Source organism: Acinonyx jubatus, chromosome C1 (genome assembly GCF_027475565.1).
Source record: "Acinonyx jubatus isolate Ajub_Pintada_27869175 chromosome C1, VMU_Ajub_asm_v1.0, whole genome shotgun sequence".
NCBI lineage: Eukaryota > Metazoa > Chordata > Mammalia > Carnivora > Felidae > Acinonyx > Acinonyx jubatus.
In genome coordinates, this window is record NC_069381.1 from 174703985 (window position 1) to 174722145 (window position 18161).

The following is an 18161-nucleotide window of genomic DNA, read 5'->3' on the forward strand; positions in this document are numbered from 1 at the left end:
TGACAGAGAAGACAAGTCCTCCAGCTTTTGAAGTAGAATGTTGGAGGCGTTCAGGCTTAGTCAAACCACGTCATCTCTCCTCTCAACTTAGGGTTCTTACAGCCTAGGATTTTGCTTGGAAATTAGAAAGCTCCTATAAATCTCCTTTAAATAAATAAAGGAAGAAATATGTCAAAATAATAAAATGTGAATTCTGAAACAGGGACTAGAGAAAAACACCGGAGGTAAAAAGACTTAAGGCAGATACGGTCGCAGGAAGTTGAGAGCAACAACTAAACAAACCTTATTTCATCCATTGACCTGTTTCCATCATATCAGAAGAACAAAGATGATTTGGAATGCTAAAAATAATAGGCAACTGAGGGGCAGAGGGAACTATGTGTTCTTACCTCAGAGGATGTCCAGCCCAGCCTCCCCTGGTTTTCCCAGGATGCTGGGGAAACTTCCTGTGTGGCGGCATGCAAGGAGCTTGCCTGAGACCTAGAGGTTGTTTTTATTTTTCAACCATCAGATTTACTGAGGTTTAATATGTGTATATATATATATATATATATATATATATATACACATATAAAAATATATAAATTATATATAAATATATATTTATTATGAATATATTATATAAATATAATATAAATATTATAAATATATTATATATTATAAATATATATCATATATAAAATATATATGTATACAGTAAAATTCACCCTTTTTCCATATACAGTTTGATGATATTTGACAAATGTGGACAGTAGTGTAACATACTATGAAGACAGAGGGCATTTCCATCACCCCCACAGATTCCCTCCTGCCCCTTTGTAGTACCCCCCACTCTAACCCCCAACCTTACAACTATGGACTTAATTTCTGTCCATATACTTTGTTTTTTTCCAGAATGTCATATAAATGGAATCAGAGTATATAGCCTTATATGTCTGGCTTCTTGCAGTTAGCGTAATGCAAGACCAATTTTTAAAAGCTTTAATGTTGTCTGCCAAGGTCATCTTTCTTTGTGATCTCAGACTAAGTGGATGAGCATCAATGTGCATGCTTGCTTTAACAAATTCACTGGAGTATGACTGTAGACCCTAAAACAAACCTGCTGAATACTAAGTAGTTTCTCTTTGTCCTCTATTCACATGTGTGTCAAGCTACCCTTGTACAGTGAAAACATTAAAGGAGTAGTGAATTTATACATGAATGTTGCTCTATTTATTAGCACTTCGAAATGCATAATTGCATTTCAATTAATCCGGAGCTTTTATAGGTCTATACTATTGGCCTCAAGGAACTTGCAAAGATAATTAAAAAGACAGCATATAATTAGCTCATAGAATTTTCTTGCTCAAAGGAGTTTTAGGAACCATCTAGTCATGGCATCACAGAATTTCACAGTTGGCAGTGTCCTCCAAGACTTCCCAGACCTACCCACCATCTTAGATTTGAATTTCCTCCACGGCAGCAAATTCTAAGAGAAGACAAGTAATGCAAATGTGTGAAACTAGCAGCAGAGTGATAGGACTTGAGGCAAACTGAAGAGGGCATGGTAGTATCTATGGTCATTCAAATTCAATTTGAAAAACAAACACTGTGAAAAACCGATAAATACACCTCTCTGGGCTTGCTCCCTCCTTGGGTTATCAAATTACAATCTATTTTCTACATTAGCCTTCTCAAGTTTTTAGCTAATTTATCAGATACTACTGAGACCCTGCCTCACACTCTTTCCTTCTTAGCAGTTCACTGTGGGCCAAATTGGCTTTCAATTGCCAGCATAGCACCAGGCAGGCAGAAAGTGGCAGAGGACTAATGGTTTCCTGGGGTAATTTTCAACCTCTACTGATGGAAATTTGTGTGTAAATATCTTAGCCCTCTCAGTTTGTTGGCAGGATAACAGGTGACTATTTTACACTGGCCTCCAGAATTTCCAAGTGGGATTAGAGTTCCTGTTTCCATATGGGACTCGCATGTGAACAATATATCCTTTCCTTGTCCTACTTCTATATTTCCTACCACTCTTTTCTGGGATCACCTGCCAGATAAACTACCCTGGATCCTCATCTCAGGGTCTACTTCTGTGAGAAAAATCTCAAGTTAATGTAGCCACTGAATACTCAAACATCTCCAGAGATAAGGGACTTGCTGCATCTCAAGATGCTTGAGGCTGTTTTGGTAAATCTCTGACCTACAGAAATAACTCCCCCTTAACTGAAGTGAAACTGTCCTTCTATGACTGGCATCTAATGGCTCACTCTAGGGGACTATATACTGTTGTCTGGAAATAGCCCTCTTTAGAAAGAATCATGCAAGCCAATTCTTAAATTGTTTAATTATTCTTCAATATGTTCAACATTTCTTTCACTCATCTATGAAAGAAAAATTGTTAACTAGTACACAAAATCAGTAGTGAGAATCTGGAATGAAAAACGCCCAGGAGAGGGAAGGCTGGAAGAGGATAATGGACTTTCCTCATTACATGAGATGGAAACTAGATCCACAGCTAAATGTTAAAGGAAGGATCAATCCAGAAGACTATAGAATAAGAGATCATTTTGTTTACATATATAATGCATGTATTATGTGTACAATTTAGGGTCGCAGTTTCTCTCTTAGGAATGGATAATGAAAAAATGTGCTATGTCATCATTTTTAGCCTGACAGTTTTCTGCTACCTATGTTTCCCAGTCAAATGTTTAATGTTTGTTCTCACATATACTACCTAACAAGGCATCAGGCACTTTGTAAAGGTGCTGGTATGGTATTAAATTCTCACTTTCTTTCCAAGAGGCATCTTTGGGCCTCTTCAAAAGCAAGAAATCTTCTCAATTGCCTAAGCAATGTCCTGATAACATCTCTACCTATTCCTTCCCACCTTACAAGAGAAAGAGAGCTTTGAGAGAACAAAGAGCTGGGCGAAATGGAGTGCAAAACAATATGACAAGTAGATTTCATGATGAACATCCCTTCTGACATTCTGTTTGAAAAAAGGTTCTTATCGAAGAGTTCAATGTACTAGTTTCTACATTTTGAGAGTGTTTTGAGGACATACATGGCCATTTCCCCACAACCTGTTTCTGGGACACACTGAAAGGACTGATTACTTGTTAATATTTTTTTTCTTATACAAAAGTACTCTGTGAATATGCATTCTTGAGTATTTATGAATAGTTTTTCTTTTAAATTTTTTGAAAGAGAGATAAACAAGTAATTATTGAATTCAAGGCTACACCTATTCCTCCCACTTCTCCATCTGATATAATTACAATAAGTCTGGGTTGTACATATCTGAACATTTTCTGGTTTTGATTGTCAAGCAATCAAATAGCATTTCTCGCCCCCATTCAGACCCATAATTTAGAAGCTTCTCTACAGTGACACTTGGTACAGTTTAATTATAATGCTCTTCAATCCAGAAAGCTATTTAAAGGACGATGGAAGCTGTGCATTTTCCGTCCTTTCTCTTAAAAAAAGATTCAGAAATGTATGTGTAGCTGATCCCACATTGAAACTTGATACTTGTGTTGTGCATGACTTTGAACAGCAATACTTTTTCCTTTATGGAATGGCTGATATTTTAAAATATATGTTTCTTTCCACGAAAGAGTACCCAGCACAATTATATCATTTTGAAACATTTTCACCACGACACTAGAAGAATGCACGTACAATTTCACAATCATCTGTATTGTTTTCAGCAAATACTTTTTCATTTCAAAATGAGATTCTCAAAGCCCCCCCATGGGTAGGTGTTTTAATTCAGCACTGAAATAAAGAACTGCTTTTTCTGGACATATTCTCTTCCCTTCCGTGGCAGCTACTGGTACCAACTTGCTCTTAATTATCTCCCATTCAATGCTAGTCATAACCACCCGCCCATTTCACACTCAGGCAGGCCAGCCCACAGGACTCACCCAGCCCCCTCTGGCTGAATCATCTCCTTCCACCCACGTCCTTCTACTGCCGTTTCCTCCCTCACTTCAGTACTCTTTTCAGAGGGACAGTCTTGCTTTTCCAAAGCTTTTTTCTTTATTCTATGTTATGCCCCCTTTATATTCTAGAAAACCACAACTCTAAGGGAACTTTCTTCCCGTTACTGAAGACAAATCATGCTTAACACATCACAGAATCTGTGCTTATTATTAGCTCCCCATTAATTCTTGTGTACTTTAGGGAAAAGGAGGATGTGAGAAACTGGACGTTCATTACCTTCACTCTAACATGCAAAAGGTAAAACTGAATCATTTTTTGGAAGTTTCTACCTTAGCATAGACAAAGGAAATCCCAGGCCTGGGCAATTTAAACAGTCAACCTACAGTTTGACACCCCTGTTTCAACACCCAACTCTCACTGACTTTTTAAAAAAAATCTACAGGTTAAATCCTTTCAAATCATTAACTCTCAAGTCTCCGTATTTTTTTTTTTTAAGGCATAAATACTGACTAAATGGCTCCAAGTGTGGGAGCCTGACTAGGATCTGATACCTGATACCTGAAGGTATCCAAGCTCTGATGAACAGAAACTTTGCGCTAATCCTAGTCCAGACCATGAAAACACAATTAAACGTTTCATCTGTATGCATTATTTGCTTAGTTAAGTTCAACATTTTCAGGAGGTATCCATGCATGAAGGTAAATCCTGGGCATGTACAGGACAAGTCATTTGTCATTATCTCACAAAGGTTGCTTTTTTTTCCCCAAGGTTTTCACAAAGGTCTATGTCATTATTAGTAGGCAGTGCATTTAATAGTCAAATACATTTAAATAATTTACAAGTGACTGCATGACTGCAGCATTGGTTACTAGATAGATAACCAATCCAATAAGAAACCAGCTAACAAATAACTGTCTAAATATTTAAAATACAGCTCTTATTTAGATCATCCTTTGTTTTGATCACCTTCTTGGAGGGAAGAAGTCTGCTGGTCACACTGGAAATATATTAAGGCCAAATCTTTTCTTTTTTTTTTTTAATGTTTATTTATTTATTTTGAGAGAGAGGGCACAACGGGGGGAGAAGCAGCTACCCCGGCTGGAGGGCGAAGTGAAGGAGACACTGTTCTGCCTGCTGCAACCCTCTATCCCATAAAGATTCCTAACACAGGGCTTGCAGTGACCCCAATAAGCAAAGGGAGAAAAAAGGGAGCCAAGGTCAAATAGTCAGTGATGGCCCCATTGAGGGGGTCCCTAGAAGTTTACAGTTAAAAGAGAAACTACTTGGCTCAACTCTCCATTTTATATGAAAAAAATGAGCTTCAAAGGCCTAACTGATACAAAGTCATTAGGGAATCAGTTTAAAAAAAAATTAGGGATGCCTGAGTGGCTTAGTCAGTTGAGTTCCGATTGCTGATTCCAGTTCAGGTCATGATCTCACGGTCGTGAGACCAAGCTCTACATCGGGCTCTGCGCTGAGAGTGGAGCCTGCTTGGGATCTCTCTCTCTCCCTCTCTCTCTGCCCTTCCCCCACTTGCTCTCTCTCTCAAAATAAATAAATAAATTAAAAAAATTAGAAATAGAACCCAAGTATTTCCACCGATAAAAGGAAATATCTCTGTGAGTACCCAGTAGTATGTCCTTCCCTTTCATCATTTCACCAAATCCTCACAACAACCCCATGGAAAGCGCATCATTATCCCCATTTGATGGATAAAGAAACTGAGCGTCATAAAGGTAAGTAATTATCCCAAGTTCATAAGCAGATGGGGCAAGTGGTACTGCTACATGGAACTTCTTGCCGATGTTCACAGCTAACGTTTTACAGCTTTGTGCGCACTCACACAGGAAGTGCCAGGCAGTAAACTGAGCTCTTTACAATATCATCTGACTAAAGTCTCACAACAACCCCTGCGTTGTTATTTATGTATTGATAATGTTATTGCCTTTATCTCCATAATGAAAGCATGGGGTTTTAGGTTTCTTTTGTGCCTTTTCCACTGTTTTGTTGTTGTTATTTTTTGTTTTGCTTGTCTCTTTAGACACAAAGACCATTCCAATATATATATATACATATAGCAAGTGGGCTCTTTCACATGTTATTGGCTGGAGTCCAAACTGCCAGTATGTTTTAGGAAACAAGAAAATAATCATACTCTTACAACCCTTAGCACTGAATGGAAAGTATTTCTGAGGGAAGATGGATGAGGGGTGAAAGATGGCAGCCGTGCCTATCCTTGGAAGTTTGCCAGGGGCGAAATGAACTGAAAGGAGGTGCGTAAGATCTTTGCTCTAGGTCTGACTGAGTAAGAATACTGAGATAAAGGGATGTGTTTTTATTATTTTAATTTATATGCAATTACCAGGATATACACACAGCACAATCCCAACTGCTTAAGTTTTGACTTGTGTCACTAACAACCGACACATCAATAACTAAGTAGGGAAAATTAGGAGATACAGGTAATAAAAGTAATAAAATTTAATGTGTAGTTTCTTTGAAGATTTGTGAACAGACCTTCCAAATCACAATAATGCATTTTAAACGTGCACACATTAACTTGGTACTCACTTTATTCAGTCATCCCCCTCTGTCTCCAAACCTTTTCGATGCCCCACCCAATGTCTGGAACACATTCCCCTTCTCAGCTCTATGAGCTCATGCCTTTCAATTGTTCAATCATCCCTAAAATTATTACCTTTCAGGATGTTTTTTTGTACCAACTAGAAGCGTGGTGGTGATTTCCTTTGAACATCTGTCTAAACCAACCTTTTATTTACTTATAAAATGAAAGTCTAGATTACATCATCGGTAAAGTGTCATCCGGGTCTTAAATTTTATGTGTTTCTAGTGTAATGTATTAAATCAACAAACATGTATTGAGCACCTACTAAACGTCAGGCACTATACCAGAAACTAGGGGAACCAAGATGCAGTCCCTCCCCTCAACCACTTTATTCTATGGCAGGGGAGAGGGGATCAGAGATGGCTATCACTCAAAATTAAAAATGATAAAATCAAGGAGTGCCTGGGTGGCTCAGTTGGTTAAGTGTCTGACTTTGGCTCAGGTCATGATCTCATGGTTTGTGAGTTCAAGCCCCACGTCATGCTGTGTGCTGACACCTCAGAGCCTGGAACTTGCTTTGGATTCTGTGTCTCCCTCTCTCTCTCTCTCTATCTCTCCTCTTCCCCCACTTTCTCTCTCTCAAAAATAAATAAACATTTAAAAAATGATAAAATCGAGGTAGCTGCACAAGGATCAAGTGGCTAATTCTGTCTGGATGGTTGATTAAGTAAAAACACAGAGAAGATGGCATCTGAGCTGAGCCTTGAGAAATGAGTTAATGGGCCCAGATAAGAAGGAAAGAACTTTCTCTTTTTTTTTTAAATTTTTTAATGTTTACTTATTTTGAAAGAGAGAGAGAGCAAGTGAGGGAGGTGCAGAGAGAGAGGGAGACACAGAATCTAAAGCAGGTTCCAGGTTCTAAGTTGTCAGCACAGAGCCCAACACGGGGCTTGAACTCATGAACTGTGAGATCATGACCTGAGCTGAAGATGGATGCTTAACTGACTGAGCCACCCAGGCGCCCTAGAAAGAACTTTCTACATAGAAGGAACAGCATGAGTGATGGCATAGAAACATGTGAATATCTAGGTATAGCAAAGAGAGCATAGATGAGTGTAGAGATGGGGCAGTAGGACTAAGACCATATCCTCTGAGAAGTCAGTTATCCAGTGTATTAATAATCTGGGGCTGCCATATAAAATACCACAAACTGAGTGGCTTATACAACAAAAATTTATTGTCTTACAGTTCTAGAGCCTGGAAGTCCAAGATCAAGGTCTTGTCAGGTTTGGTTTCTCCCCAGGCCTTTCTCCCTAGCTTGTAGACAGCCACCTCATAGCCTTTCCTCTGTGTGGACACACCTATTATCTCTTCCTTTTCTTATAAGAACACCAGTCCAATTGGATTAGAGCTCCACCCTATGACCTCATTTAACCTTAATTAGCTCTTTTCAAAACAATTTTTTTAAGTTTATTTACTTATTTTGAGAGAGAGAGGAGAGCAAGAGAGTGAGCACAAGTGAGGGAGGGGCAGAGAGAGGAGAGACAGAATCCCAAGTAGGCTCCCTGCTGTGAATGCAGAGCCTGATGTGGGGCTCAAACTCACAAACTGTGAGGTCAAGATCAAGAGTTGGACACTTAACCCACTGAGCCACCCAGGTATCCCCTAACCTTAATTAGCTCCTTAAAGGCCCTATCTCCAAATACGTTCACACTGGGGGTTAGGGCTTCAATGTATGAATTTGGGGCAGGGCACAATTCAGTTCATAACATCCAGCCACCTGCACTACAGACATTTATCTTTTTTGTTTTTTGTTTTGAAAGGGAGGGGAGGGGCAGAGGAAGAGGGAGAGAGAGAATTCAAAGCAGTTTCCATGCCCAGTGCGGAGCCCGACTTGAGGCTCTATCTCAGGATTGTGAGATCATGACCTGAGCTGAAATCAAGAGTTGGATGCTCAACCAACTGAGCTATCCAGGTGCCCTAGGCATATATCATTTTATTGCACGTTGCTTTATTGTGCTTTGCAGATAACTGCATTTTTTTTTTTAACAAATTGAAGGTTTTGTGTCAACCCTGCATTGAACAACTTTTTGGCACCATTTTCCTAGCAGCACTTGCTTATGTCATTGGTGCTTCTTGCAATATTTCAAATATTTTCATTATTAGTATATGTATTTGTTATTGTGATCTGTGATCAGTGATTATGACTTGCTGAAAGTTCAGATGATGGTTACTATTTTTTAGTAATAAAGCTCTTTTAAATTAAGGTACGTACATTATTTTTTTCGACATAATGCTATTGGACACTTAATAGACTAAAGTATTGTTTAAACAAAAGTGTTATAAACACTGGGAAACCAAAAAATTCATTTGACTTGCTTTTTTGCAGTGATCTGGAACTGAACCCACAATATCTCTGAGGTGGCAGCAGATCTCTGGTGTCGGCAGGTTTGTTTTCTCCTCAGGCCTTTCTCCCTGGCTTACAGGCAGTCACCTTCTTGCTGCAACCTTTCATAGTCTCATGGCAGCCAGACTAGCTACCATCAGGTCAGTGTATTAAAACTCAGTCACCCCGTTCATGAGAAAATGCTTTGACCTCACCCAAATGATTGCATATCCTGATTTTACATTTAATTCTTAAAAGATAGCTTATTTGTTTTGCTATTTTAGAACTGAAACTCTACACTAAGTATGCGGAAAGCCTAGACGGAAAAGACACTGTTAATAGCAATAAAAATGGCTGCTGACAGACTGTATTTTCCAAAGATGGCTGCAACAATCTCTCCCATCCCTCATGCTCTCTCCCGGTGTAATCTTGCCACTCACTGCCCCATCAAGAAGGGGAGTCTAAATCTTGTCCCCTTGAATCTGGGGCTGACCTCACACCTCACCTGTTACTAATACAATGGCACGGTATGATTTCTGAGGCCATGAGAAAAGACCATGAAACTTCCACCTGTTTCCCTTGGAACAGTCATCCTCAAGAAGCTCGTCTTTGGGGCCTTCCCTCTCAGAACCCAATCACAAGCTGTGAACATCTCAAGCCACATGAAGAGGCCCTGTATAGGTGTTCTGGTCAATAATCCCAGCTGAACCCGGCCGTTAGCTGTTCTAGTCCAGATGCCAGGCAGGCGAGTGAGATGTCATCATGAAACTAGATTCTCTAGTCACAGCTGGTCCAGACTTCATCTAGTAAAGTCACTCCTACTCATCTGAGTGTTCCTAGATGAGGGGCCAGACATCACAGAGCAAAGAAGAGCTCTCTCCACTTGCCCATTCTGAATTCTGAGAATCAGAATCTGAAAGCATAATAAAATGATTTTTTTTCATGCCACTAAGTTTGGGGTGACTTATTACATAGCAATAGTAACTGGCCCAGAGAGTTAAACCACTAAGGCAACAAGATTTTTTTAAATATTTTTTTAAATTTTTTATAGTAATCTCTACACCTAATGTCAGGCTTGAGTCCAAGACCCTGAGGTCAAGAGTTGCACGCTTCACTGACTGAGCCAGCCAGGCACCCCAGGAAACAAAATTTAAAAAAAAATACTTATAATAGATGTATGGAATTGTGGAATCACTATATTGTATAGCTGAAATGAATATAACACTGTATGTTAACTCTATTGGAGTTAATAAAAATTTTTAAATAAATATTTTTAAAAAATTTTAAATTCTTATAATAAATAAACAGATAAGCCAAAAATATAGTCTGAGTCCATTTAGTCTACAGAAAAATAGCCCTGCACACCTCAATATTCTTCCTGAAAAGCTCCCTATTTATAATACAGCAAACTATTTGATGTTCACAATAATATCCCAGTTTCATTAAGAAAATGTTAAATTTGGTTCAGGATACACACCTTTAGAAGGCATAAGAAATAGATGATACATTTTAGAAAGATATACCTCAAACTGATTAATATTTAAAATGCTTTGGTGCTTTAAAAAATGTGTTTCCAATATCAGGAAAATTAAAACACATATATATTCTTTGATAATACTGGATAAATTAGGCTTTACTATAATTTTTAACTGAATCAATTTCATATTTATTGGTGTTTGTGTTTCTTGTCAAGAGTAAATCTTGGGAACTAGCATATTATTATTTATGTATGTACATTCTTTTTCTCAAAAAAAGATTTGAGCAGGCTTTGAGATTTGCTTACCCAGTTTTATACCCCATTAGGCATAACACATATGATAGAATCATTAAGAAATACACTTTGACAATGATAATGATGTTATGTTATGACCTCTTCAGAGACGAGGGCCATGCCCTATTATTCATTTGTGTATTCCCAATATTGCCTAGTTCCGTCCTTTGTATGTAATAGATGCTCAAAAGAGAGTTAATGAGTTGAATTAAATTGACATAATTGTGATTAGATCTTTAAAATAAATTATGCCTAATTTTTTCTTCCATACGCTATAGAGATATCAGCAAAAAATTCTGAAATAATTATCCCCAAGTAATACAAAAAAGCCATGTAAAATACCACCCACTTCTCAAATGGATATATTTATGCATTACAATAAACACACTACATGATAGACTTTTCTAATTTTATTTCCATGGAGTTTCACACCATTAAAGTAGTATTATAAAGAGCCCAACTGCAGTTCAGGTCAGGACTAACATTGAATGAGGACTGTGCATATGGTTACATATGGCTGTATATATATGTATGTGTGTGTGCCCGTGTGTGTATGTTTAGAAGGGAAGCAGATTTTTTAGCAGAGGTAGAACTTCAGGTCTCATATGCACATCACAAATATTCTTTGCAGAGAGCAGACAGAGACTGGGGCAAAGCAGGGTCTGATGGATGGCTCTAAGGAGACACAGGGCACAAGTAACCATGCTAACATTAAGAGTCCCAGCTTTCCTCCTGGAGACCAGCAACGCCAAAGTACTCTTCCCACCCCTCGAAGGCTCTCACCCTGAAGCTCCATATAGGACCCCCACTTAGCATTCATCCTAGTAGGACTGGGCCCCTGACTAGAGACACATCAGGTAGAGATTCTCTCTCAAATTGTTCTATTGTACAAATCAAGATTGCAAGGATGGGGTGCCTGGGTGGCTCAGTCGGTCAAGCGGTTAGACATTGGACTCTTAATTTCAGCTTAGGTCATGATCTCACGGTTCCTGAATTTGAGCCCCACGAAGAGCCCTGCATTGGCGTTCGGCACTGACAGTGCAGGAGCCTGCTTAGGATTCTCTCCCTTTCCTTCTCTCTCTGTCCCTCCCCAGCTTGCTTGCTCTCTCTCTCTCTCTCTCTCTCAAAATAAATAATAAATTTAAAAAAGAAAAGATTGCAGGGATAAACTGTTGACTGAAATTTTATCTTGACTGATAATTTAGCTATGTGCAGACAGTATAATTGCAGCCAGGGATGCAATTAAAATTCAGTTAAAGCATTGTCCATATCCTCCACAATTTATAATCCAGTGAAAAAGATAGGCTCAGTCATTTGTAGCGAGCTAGTCATTTCTGACCGTAGAAGTCAGATGCTAGTCTATATATATGAGTAAAGTGCTGCATGGGGAATCTGAGGAGGGAGGCACCTCTGATACTATGGAGGAAGATATACATTTCATTTGAATCTCACCTTTGGCAAATGGTTCTGTTTGTAACAACTAGCACTATGAATATATAAAATGCTTTTTAAAAAATTTTTAAGTGTTTATTTATTTTTGAAAGAGAGAGAGAGAGGGAGAGAGAGACAGAACACAGGTGGGGAAGGGGCAGAGAGGGAGACACAGAATCCAAAGCAGGCTCCAGGCCCAGAGCTGTCAGCACAGAGCCTGACGCGGGGCTCAAACCCACGAGCCGTGGGATCATGACCCAGGCCAAAGTTGGATGTTTAACTGACTGAGATACCCAGGTGCCCCTAAAATGCTTTTTAAAAAAAAATGCTTTTAATAAAACAATAAAATTGTTTAATTTATTTAATTTATACAAAGTCCAAGATACCAGCACTATGCTATACACTCTACTACATTCCTCATTTTACCCTTAAAGAGCCCTAGAAATTATTATCCTTGTTTTACAAATAAAGAAACTGAAGTTTAAAGAATCAACTTACTTAAGGTCATATGGTTAGAAAATGGTGGAGCCAGGATATCAGCCCACAACTGACTCCAGAGCTCAAGATTTAACTAGTATGAAATTCATGTGTATGTGAATGTGTATGTGTGTATGTGTGTATGTATGTGTGTGTAGAGTGTATGTGTATCTGTTTATGTGAACTCTATTTTATAGATGAAGAAACTGAGATTTGCAAAAGTCTAATGACTTCCCTATTTCCCCATCACTGGAATTTTTGACAAAGAAAGCCAGAAGACATTAAACAAACATAGAACACTATCTTCATAGAGTATATCCACAGAGATCAGGGTATTTCAAACCAAAGTTTGCATTGCTCAATGTCAAGAAAATCTCTGTGTTCCTTGCCTCCACAATACATGATTGATGTTTAAAAATATTACTGTGTTCTTATTTCCCCTTACCCTCAAGAAAGAAAAGAAATTTAACACAAGACTTAATTTGTAACTCAAGATTAATCTGCCTTTATCTACCTAAGAATATTAGTTTTCTGGAAGCTTTTCTAGTTAATTCCTAATTAATTATATATTTCAAATTGCATGTAATATGTCTCTTTAAAGAGTAGAGAGACAGCTTTATTGGTAGGTTACAATTATAAGATTATACAGTTCCCACAACTGATTTAAAAGTAATTAATGAAGTCTAAAGTTTTCAAAATGGCAAGAATATTATTTCAAAAATGTTAATTTCTAGCTCATTGGGAGCAGCAAGAAGTCTTCCAATATTTATCTTCAAAAGTGTCATAAAATTTCTTATATCAAAATACACAGACCACAATTTGTGAACAAGATTTTTATGACATTCTAGTGGCACAATGAGTTATGTACCATACCATATCAACCATCCCACCCACCTGGAATAGGAGCAAGGAACTTTCTGTAGCTTGTATTATTTCCTTTGAACCACAGCAGACCGTAATTTCTCTCCACTTGAGAAAAGAATTATAGCCTTGAACCAGAAAGTTAGTCAACTGATTCCTGGTTTCCAAATTAATCAACAAGAATACAAGTAGGGTACAATGCTAAAGAAAATGTACAAATGGACATCTGGTATCCCAGACCGGATTAAGCAAAGAGCAAATTTAAATATGTGCTTAGGGTACCACAAAATGCCAAAACAGATTATAAGTAGTCATTAGGGGGTGAAAGTAGACTTTAATGAACTATATTACACTGACTTTATGAATCATATTAAAAAATTTTTAAATACATATATGAGAGGTTGGGGGGTAGGGAGGGCATCATAACCTTTTCGGTGGTTGAGGCTGCTAAAGGCCATCAACCTTTGCTTATATCTCAAAACAGAACTTGACATAACATACAATTCATCAGCCAGAATGCACAAACAAGTCTTTATTCATGACAAATATTGGAAACTTTTAATTCAGTTCATAAAATGGTTCTAGGCAACAACAGGGCCTATTTCTAAGTTATTGTCCTCATGTGACTCAGTGTTTAAACAAGGGGTTGTTTAAACGGAGGTTTCAATAGAGATTGCAGACATAACTTCAGTGGATGTTTGTTGAATGCATAAATGACAGAATGAACTAGAAGCAATAGACCTGGATTCAAAACACACTTTTTTTCCCCTTAAGCTGTGACCTTGGATCACTTACCTTGAGCTTAGGTTTTTATAGCCATAAAATGAAAATCAAATGCCATATATACTTCACGGAATTATTACAATGATTAAATGAGATAATGTAAGTAAGATGATCTCATTAAGGTAGTTAAATCTCTTATTTGGGTGTGGGAGGATTAAGAATGAGACACCTTTTTGAGGAATTGTATTAAAATCCTTCATAATTTTCCCATAATCATTTATTCATCAAATAGATATAGAATTCCACAGGCATGGTATTAGGTAGAGAAGCTTTTGTGATAAAGCCTCAGGAAATAAGATGTTTTATGTCCATTTTGACATAGTCTACAAACTATGTTGTCTTTGATACAGTCTACAACAATTCATTGTACTTTCAACCTAACCATCTCTCCCTGGTGCCCCCTCCATCTCTAGAATAAGAGAGGAGGTGAGAGGGTCTGTTTTACAAATTGCCTAGTGATTTTCATAATCAAAGTTTAATGGTTTGAAGTTTTCTTAGAGTCATAAATAAGTGTGAATGTCACTATTGTTCAACCAAAATGTCACCTCCTCCATGATCTTGCAACCAACATATCATCTCCTCTTGAAGGCACCATCCTTCTCTCTGGTCTCTAAGATTTCACAAAAGCTGTCCCATGTCTGGATCACTCTCTCCTGACCTCCCTGCTCCAGCTCACTTGGCTCCTAACCCAACCTTCAGCACTCTCTGCAGTCATTCCCTATCCTGCACAGCTTCTCCATCCTCACTCCCTCCTGCCCCTAGTGTGGATAGGGGCCTTCCTCATCTCTATTAAATGAAATCAAGTTTTTTTTTTAATTAACTGAAAGACATCATCTCAAATGTATTAATGGAAACATTAATTCACCTTTGGAGCAGATTCTTTTACTTTAGGAAAAACACCAGAATACTTTTATAAACATAATAACCACCTATTGTTCTTAGACAAAAATGTTAAGTCCCCCTTAATCTGAAAGCTAATACTTCAGATAAACATGTTAAATGTGCCATTGGTCAAGGTACATTTTCCTTTGTTTAGCATAAATACACCTTTGCAGAGACAGAGGCAGATAATATTTTTTTTTCCTAAATATGGATTTAGCCTTGTGCCTGAAAATTGCCTCCTTCCCTTGGGATATATGAATGTCTTTTATACAAGGATTTGCTCACAGATTGGTTTAGAATAGTCTATGTCAGGAGCCAGGTCTTACCTTCTCTTAACATCATGCTTCAGTGAAGACCTAGAACAGCCTTGGAACAGCTGTACCTTGCCTTAACTGTTGGCAACCCACCCATGGGTTTTTTAAATTGAATAACCCAGACTTTGAGGTATGCCATTTAAATTGTTACTATCACCTTGCCTAAGGCTAAAGAGTAGCTGGTGGATGAGGTTGAAGGAATTGGATGTTTCTGTAGTCAATCATTCTAGGGTAGAAGATGAGGCAGGTCTGGGAATGGACTGGAAGAGGCCAGACTTCTCCCTAATTATAGACAAAGGAGAGGTTTAAGTGTACGAACTCCACAATGGGAAGATGTCTGGGGGAACTGCCACATGGAACAGTCTCCAACTCACAGTATCAATTAATTTACATATAATATTCCTGGAAGATCCTAAGAGTTGTAAGTCTCTTTTAGGGGCAGCTAAGTTGCAAGTTATTTTCTGTATGGTGCTTGAGTTATCCTTAAACCTTCAGTTAAGTCTTAAATGTTATGATGGGTTTGGCTGTGCTCCAGGAATTAAGGGAGAACTTTGTGTACACATCTAGTGTGAAACAAAAAAGAGCAGCAGCAGCATGGAAAGGCACTTACAGGATATCAAAAAATAAGTTGTGGGATCTGGAGCTATAATATCTATATTAGGATGGCTGGTCAATTGATCAGTGACCACCTGGATAGACTGTGGAACATGAAGTAATCCTTGGGGATTTATAGAAATGATTCAGGAAGAGAGTCCAGTAAAAGAACAGATTTCTCACAATTCTTGCTGAGGACCATTGCTATTGTTTGGGGGAGTATTGATGGAATAGCATGTACCTTAAAAAAATTTTTTTTTGAGAGAGAGAGAGAGAGAGAGCACAAGTGAGGGAGAGGGGCAGATGGGAGAGAAAGAGAGTATCTTAAGCAGGCTCCACACCCAGCACAGAGCCTGACATGGGGCTTGATCTCACAACTGTAAGATCATGACCTGAGCCAAATCAAGAGTTGGACACTCACCCAAACGACCCACATGTCCCTTTTAAAGGTTAAAAGAATTTGGATTCCATTCTTCAAATTCACTTCGTCTTTTCTACAAAGCCATCAATTTGTTGTAAATAAGGACTGTGCCTTCTTTATCTTTGCATCATCACAGTTTCTAGAACAGTGTCTACAACACAATAGTTGCTTAAAAAAATGTTTGCTGAATTATAACATTGTCTTCAACTTGATGACCTGACTTAAGAGCCTTATTTAAAACTGGTTATTAGGAATACACCGAAACAGCATTAGTAAGATGCCTTGATCCTCTTTATTATGAGGTTATTGCTGTAACTTATAAATTAGAAAATATGTTCTAAGCACAGATTTTTGCAAAACTCTGTACAATCATATCGCCAATCAGGAAACTAGAAGTGGCCTGAAGGCCATATACTTCCTTCATTTAACACATGAGGAAATCAAAGCCCCAAGTGATAAAATATGTCACACAACTTACAAATTGTGGAGTCAGGGTGAGAATGTACCTGTTCTGATTCATTGCTCTCCTTAGTACTACATCATATGCTTCTACTAAATCCCACCAGTCACAGATCCACGTCACTCTGAAACAATAGTTGGTGTAGAGATATTTTTACCATCACACTTTAATTTTATGAGCATTGCAGATGTTTAAAAGTCTTAAATACTGGTTCTCAAACCTAACTGCAAAAAGACCTATGCCAGGGTCTCATCCCAAGCTAGCAGGACTCAAGCATTGGTATTTAAAAAAAAAATCCCAAATGATTCTAATTGCAGCTAGGATTAAAAATCATTGCCCTAAAATAGTTTTATCAAATGTCCTATCCATTTTCCAGTCCTTCTGTCCCACCCTCCCAATTTCTCCCTCATGCCCCACTCTATGATTAACTAGGATACACGAAGAATGCACGTCCTCATTTTGGGTTTTACTAATGACCAGTGGGAACTTCCTAAATTAGTGAAGTTCAATGCTAAAAATATTTAATTTGCATTAACCACAAAAGACATCACCAGTTGTGTGGGACAACACAGTATTGCATTATTTTGGAGAATAGATTTCCATAGAATCATGACCAGCAAGAAGCATATAATTTATATTTGAGCCACCAAGGAAATCTTTGCCTACAGATGTATGTCCTCTTTGTTAAAATTCTTCAAGGAGAAGTATTCCATATTTTCCTTCATCATTCTTTTTTTTTTCTTTCAGTGTTTATTTATCTTGAGAGAAAGAGAGAGAGCACGAGGGGAGCCAGTGGGGGGGAGGTTGCAGAGAGAGAGGCTCTCAAGAGAGAACCCCAAGCAGGCTCCGCAGTGTGGGGCTCAAACTCACTGACCATGAGATCGTGACCTGAGCCCAAATCGAGTCAGGTGCTGAACCAGTTGTGCCACCAGGAGCCCCTTCCTTCATCACTCCTAGCCACATTGCTAAGAATGTTCTTTATTTAACCAATTTAAGTTGCTGTCTTCAGTGGCAATGAAGAACAATGAATACATTGCCTGTTTATTTATCTTTTGTTTAGTTGTGGACTAATGAAGTCAGAGCTTAGACTTTTTTCCTTCAGGGTAATAATAAATAACTTAACCTGTCATTATGGCCTATATTTTACAACCATTCAAATTTTTTCATTCTTCTTCTCTGAACATAATCAGACCACTGTATGATAAAGTATTTACCTTTGCTTTAACAACTCATCTGAAGATGGAAAATGTAATGAGGTCATTACTTTTAAGTATTATTACATCCA

General features: G+C 38.1%; 1 protein-coding gene across 6 annotated transcripts in view; it reads right to left on the bottom strand.

Moving 5' to 3' along the window:
* LOC106979711 (serine protease 58-like) overlaps positions 1-18161 on the bottom strand; it is a 173638-nt gene that overhangs the window by 72767 nt on the left and 82710 nt on the right. Inside the window, exons 5-6 of one of the 6 annotated variants that reach the window (XM_053215467.1) lie at positions 16923-17000; positions 9971-15683 (exon numbers count right to left, since the gene is read on the bottom strand). The exons of 3 other annotated variants lie outside the window; for them this stretch is intronic. In XM_053215467.1, coding sequence (XP_053071442.1) covers positions 15623-15683; positions 16923-17000 — 139 coding nt within the window. In that variant the 3' untranslated portion in view covers positions 9971-15622. Of the gene's footprint in view, positions 1-6501; positions 6556-8905; positions 9737-9970; positions 15684-16922; positions 17001-18161 lie in introns of those variants that run through there. 2 more of the 6 variants (XM_053215464.1, XM_053215462.1) reach the window with 2 other exon arrangements.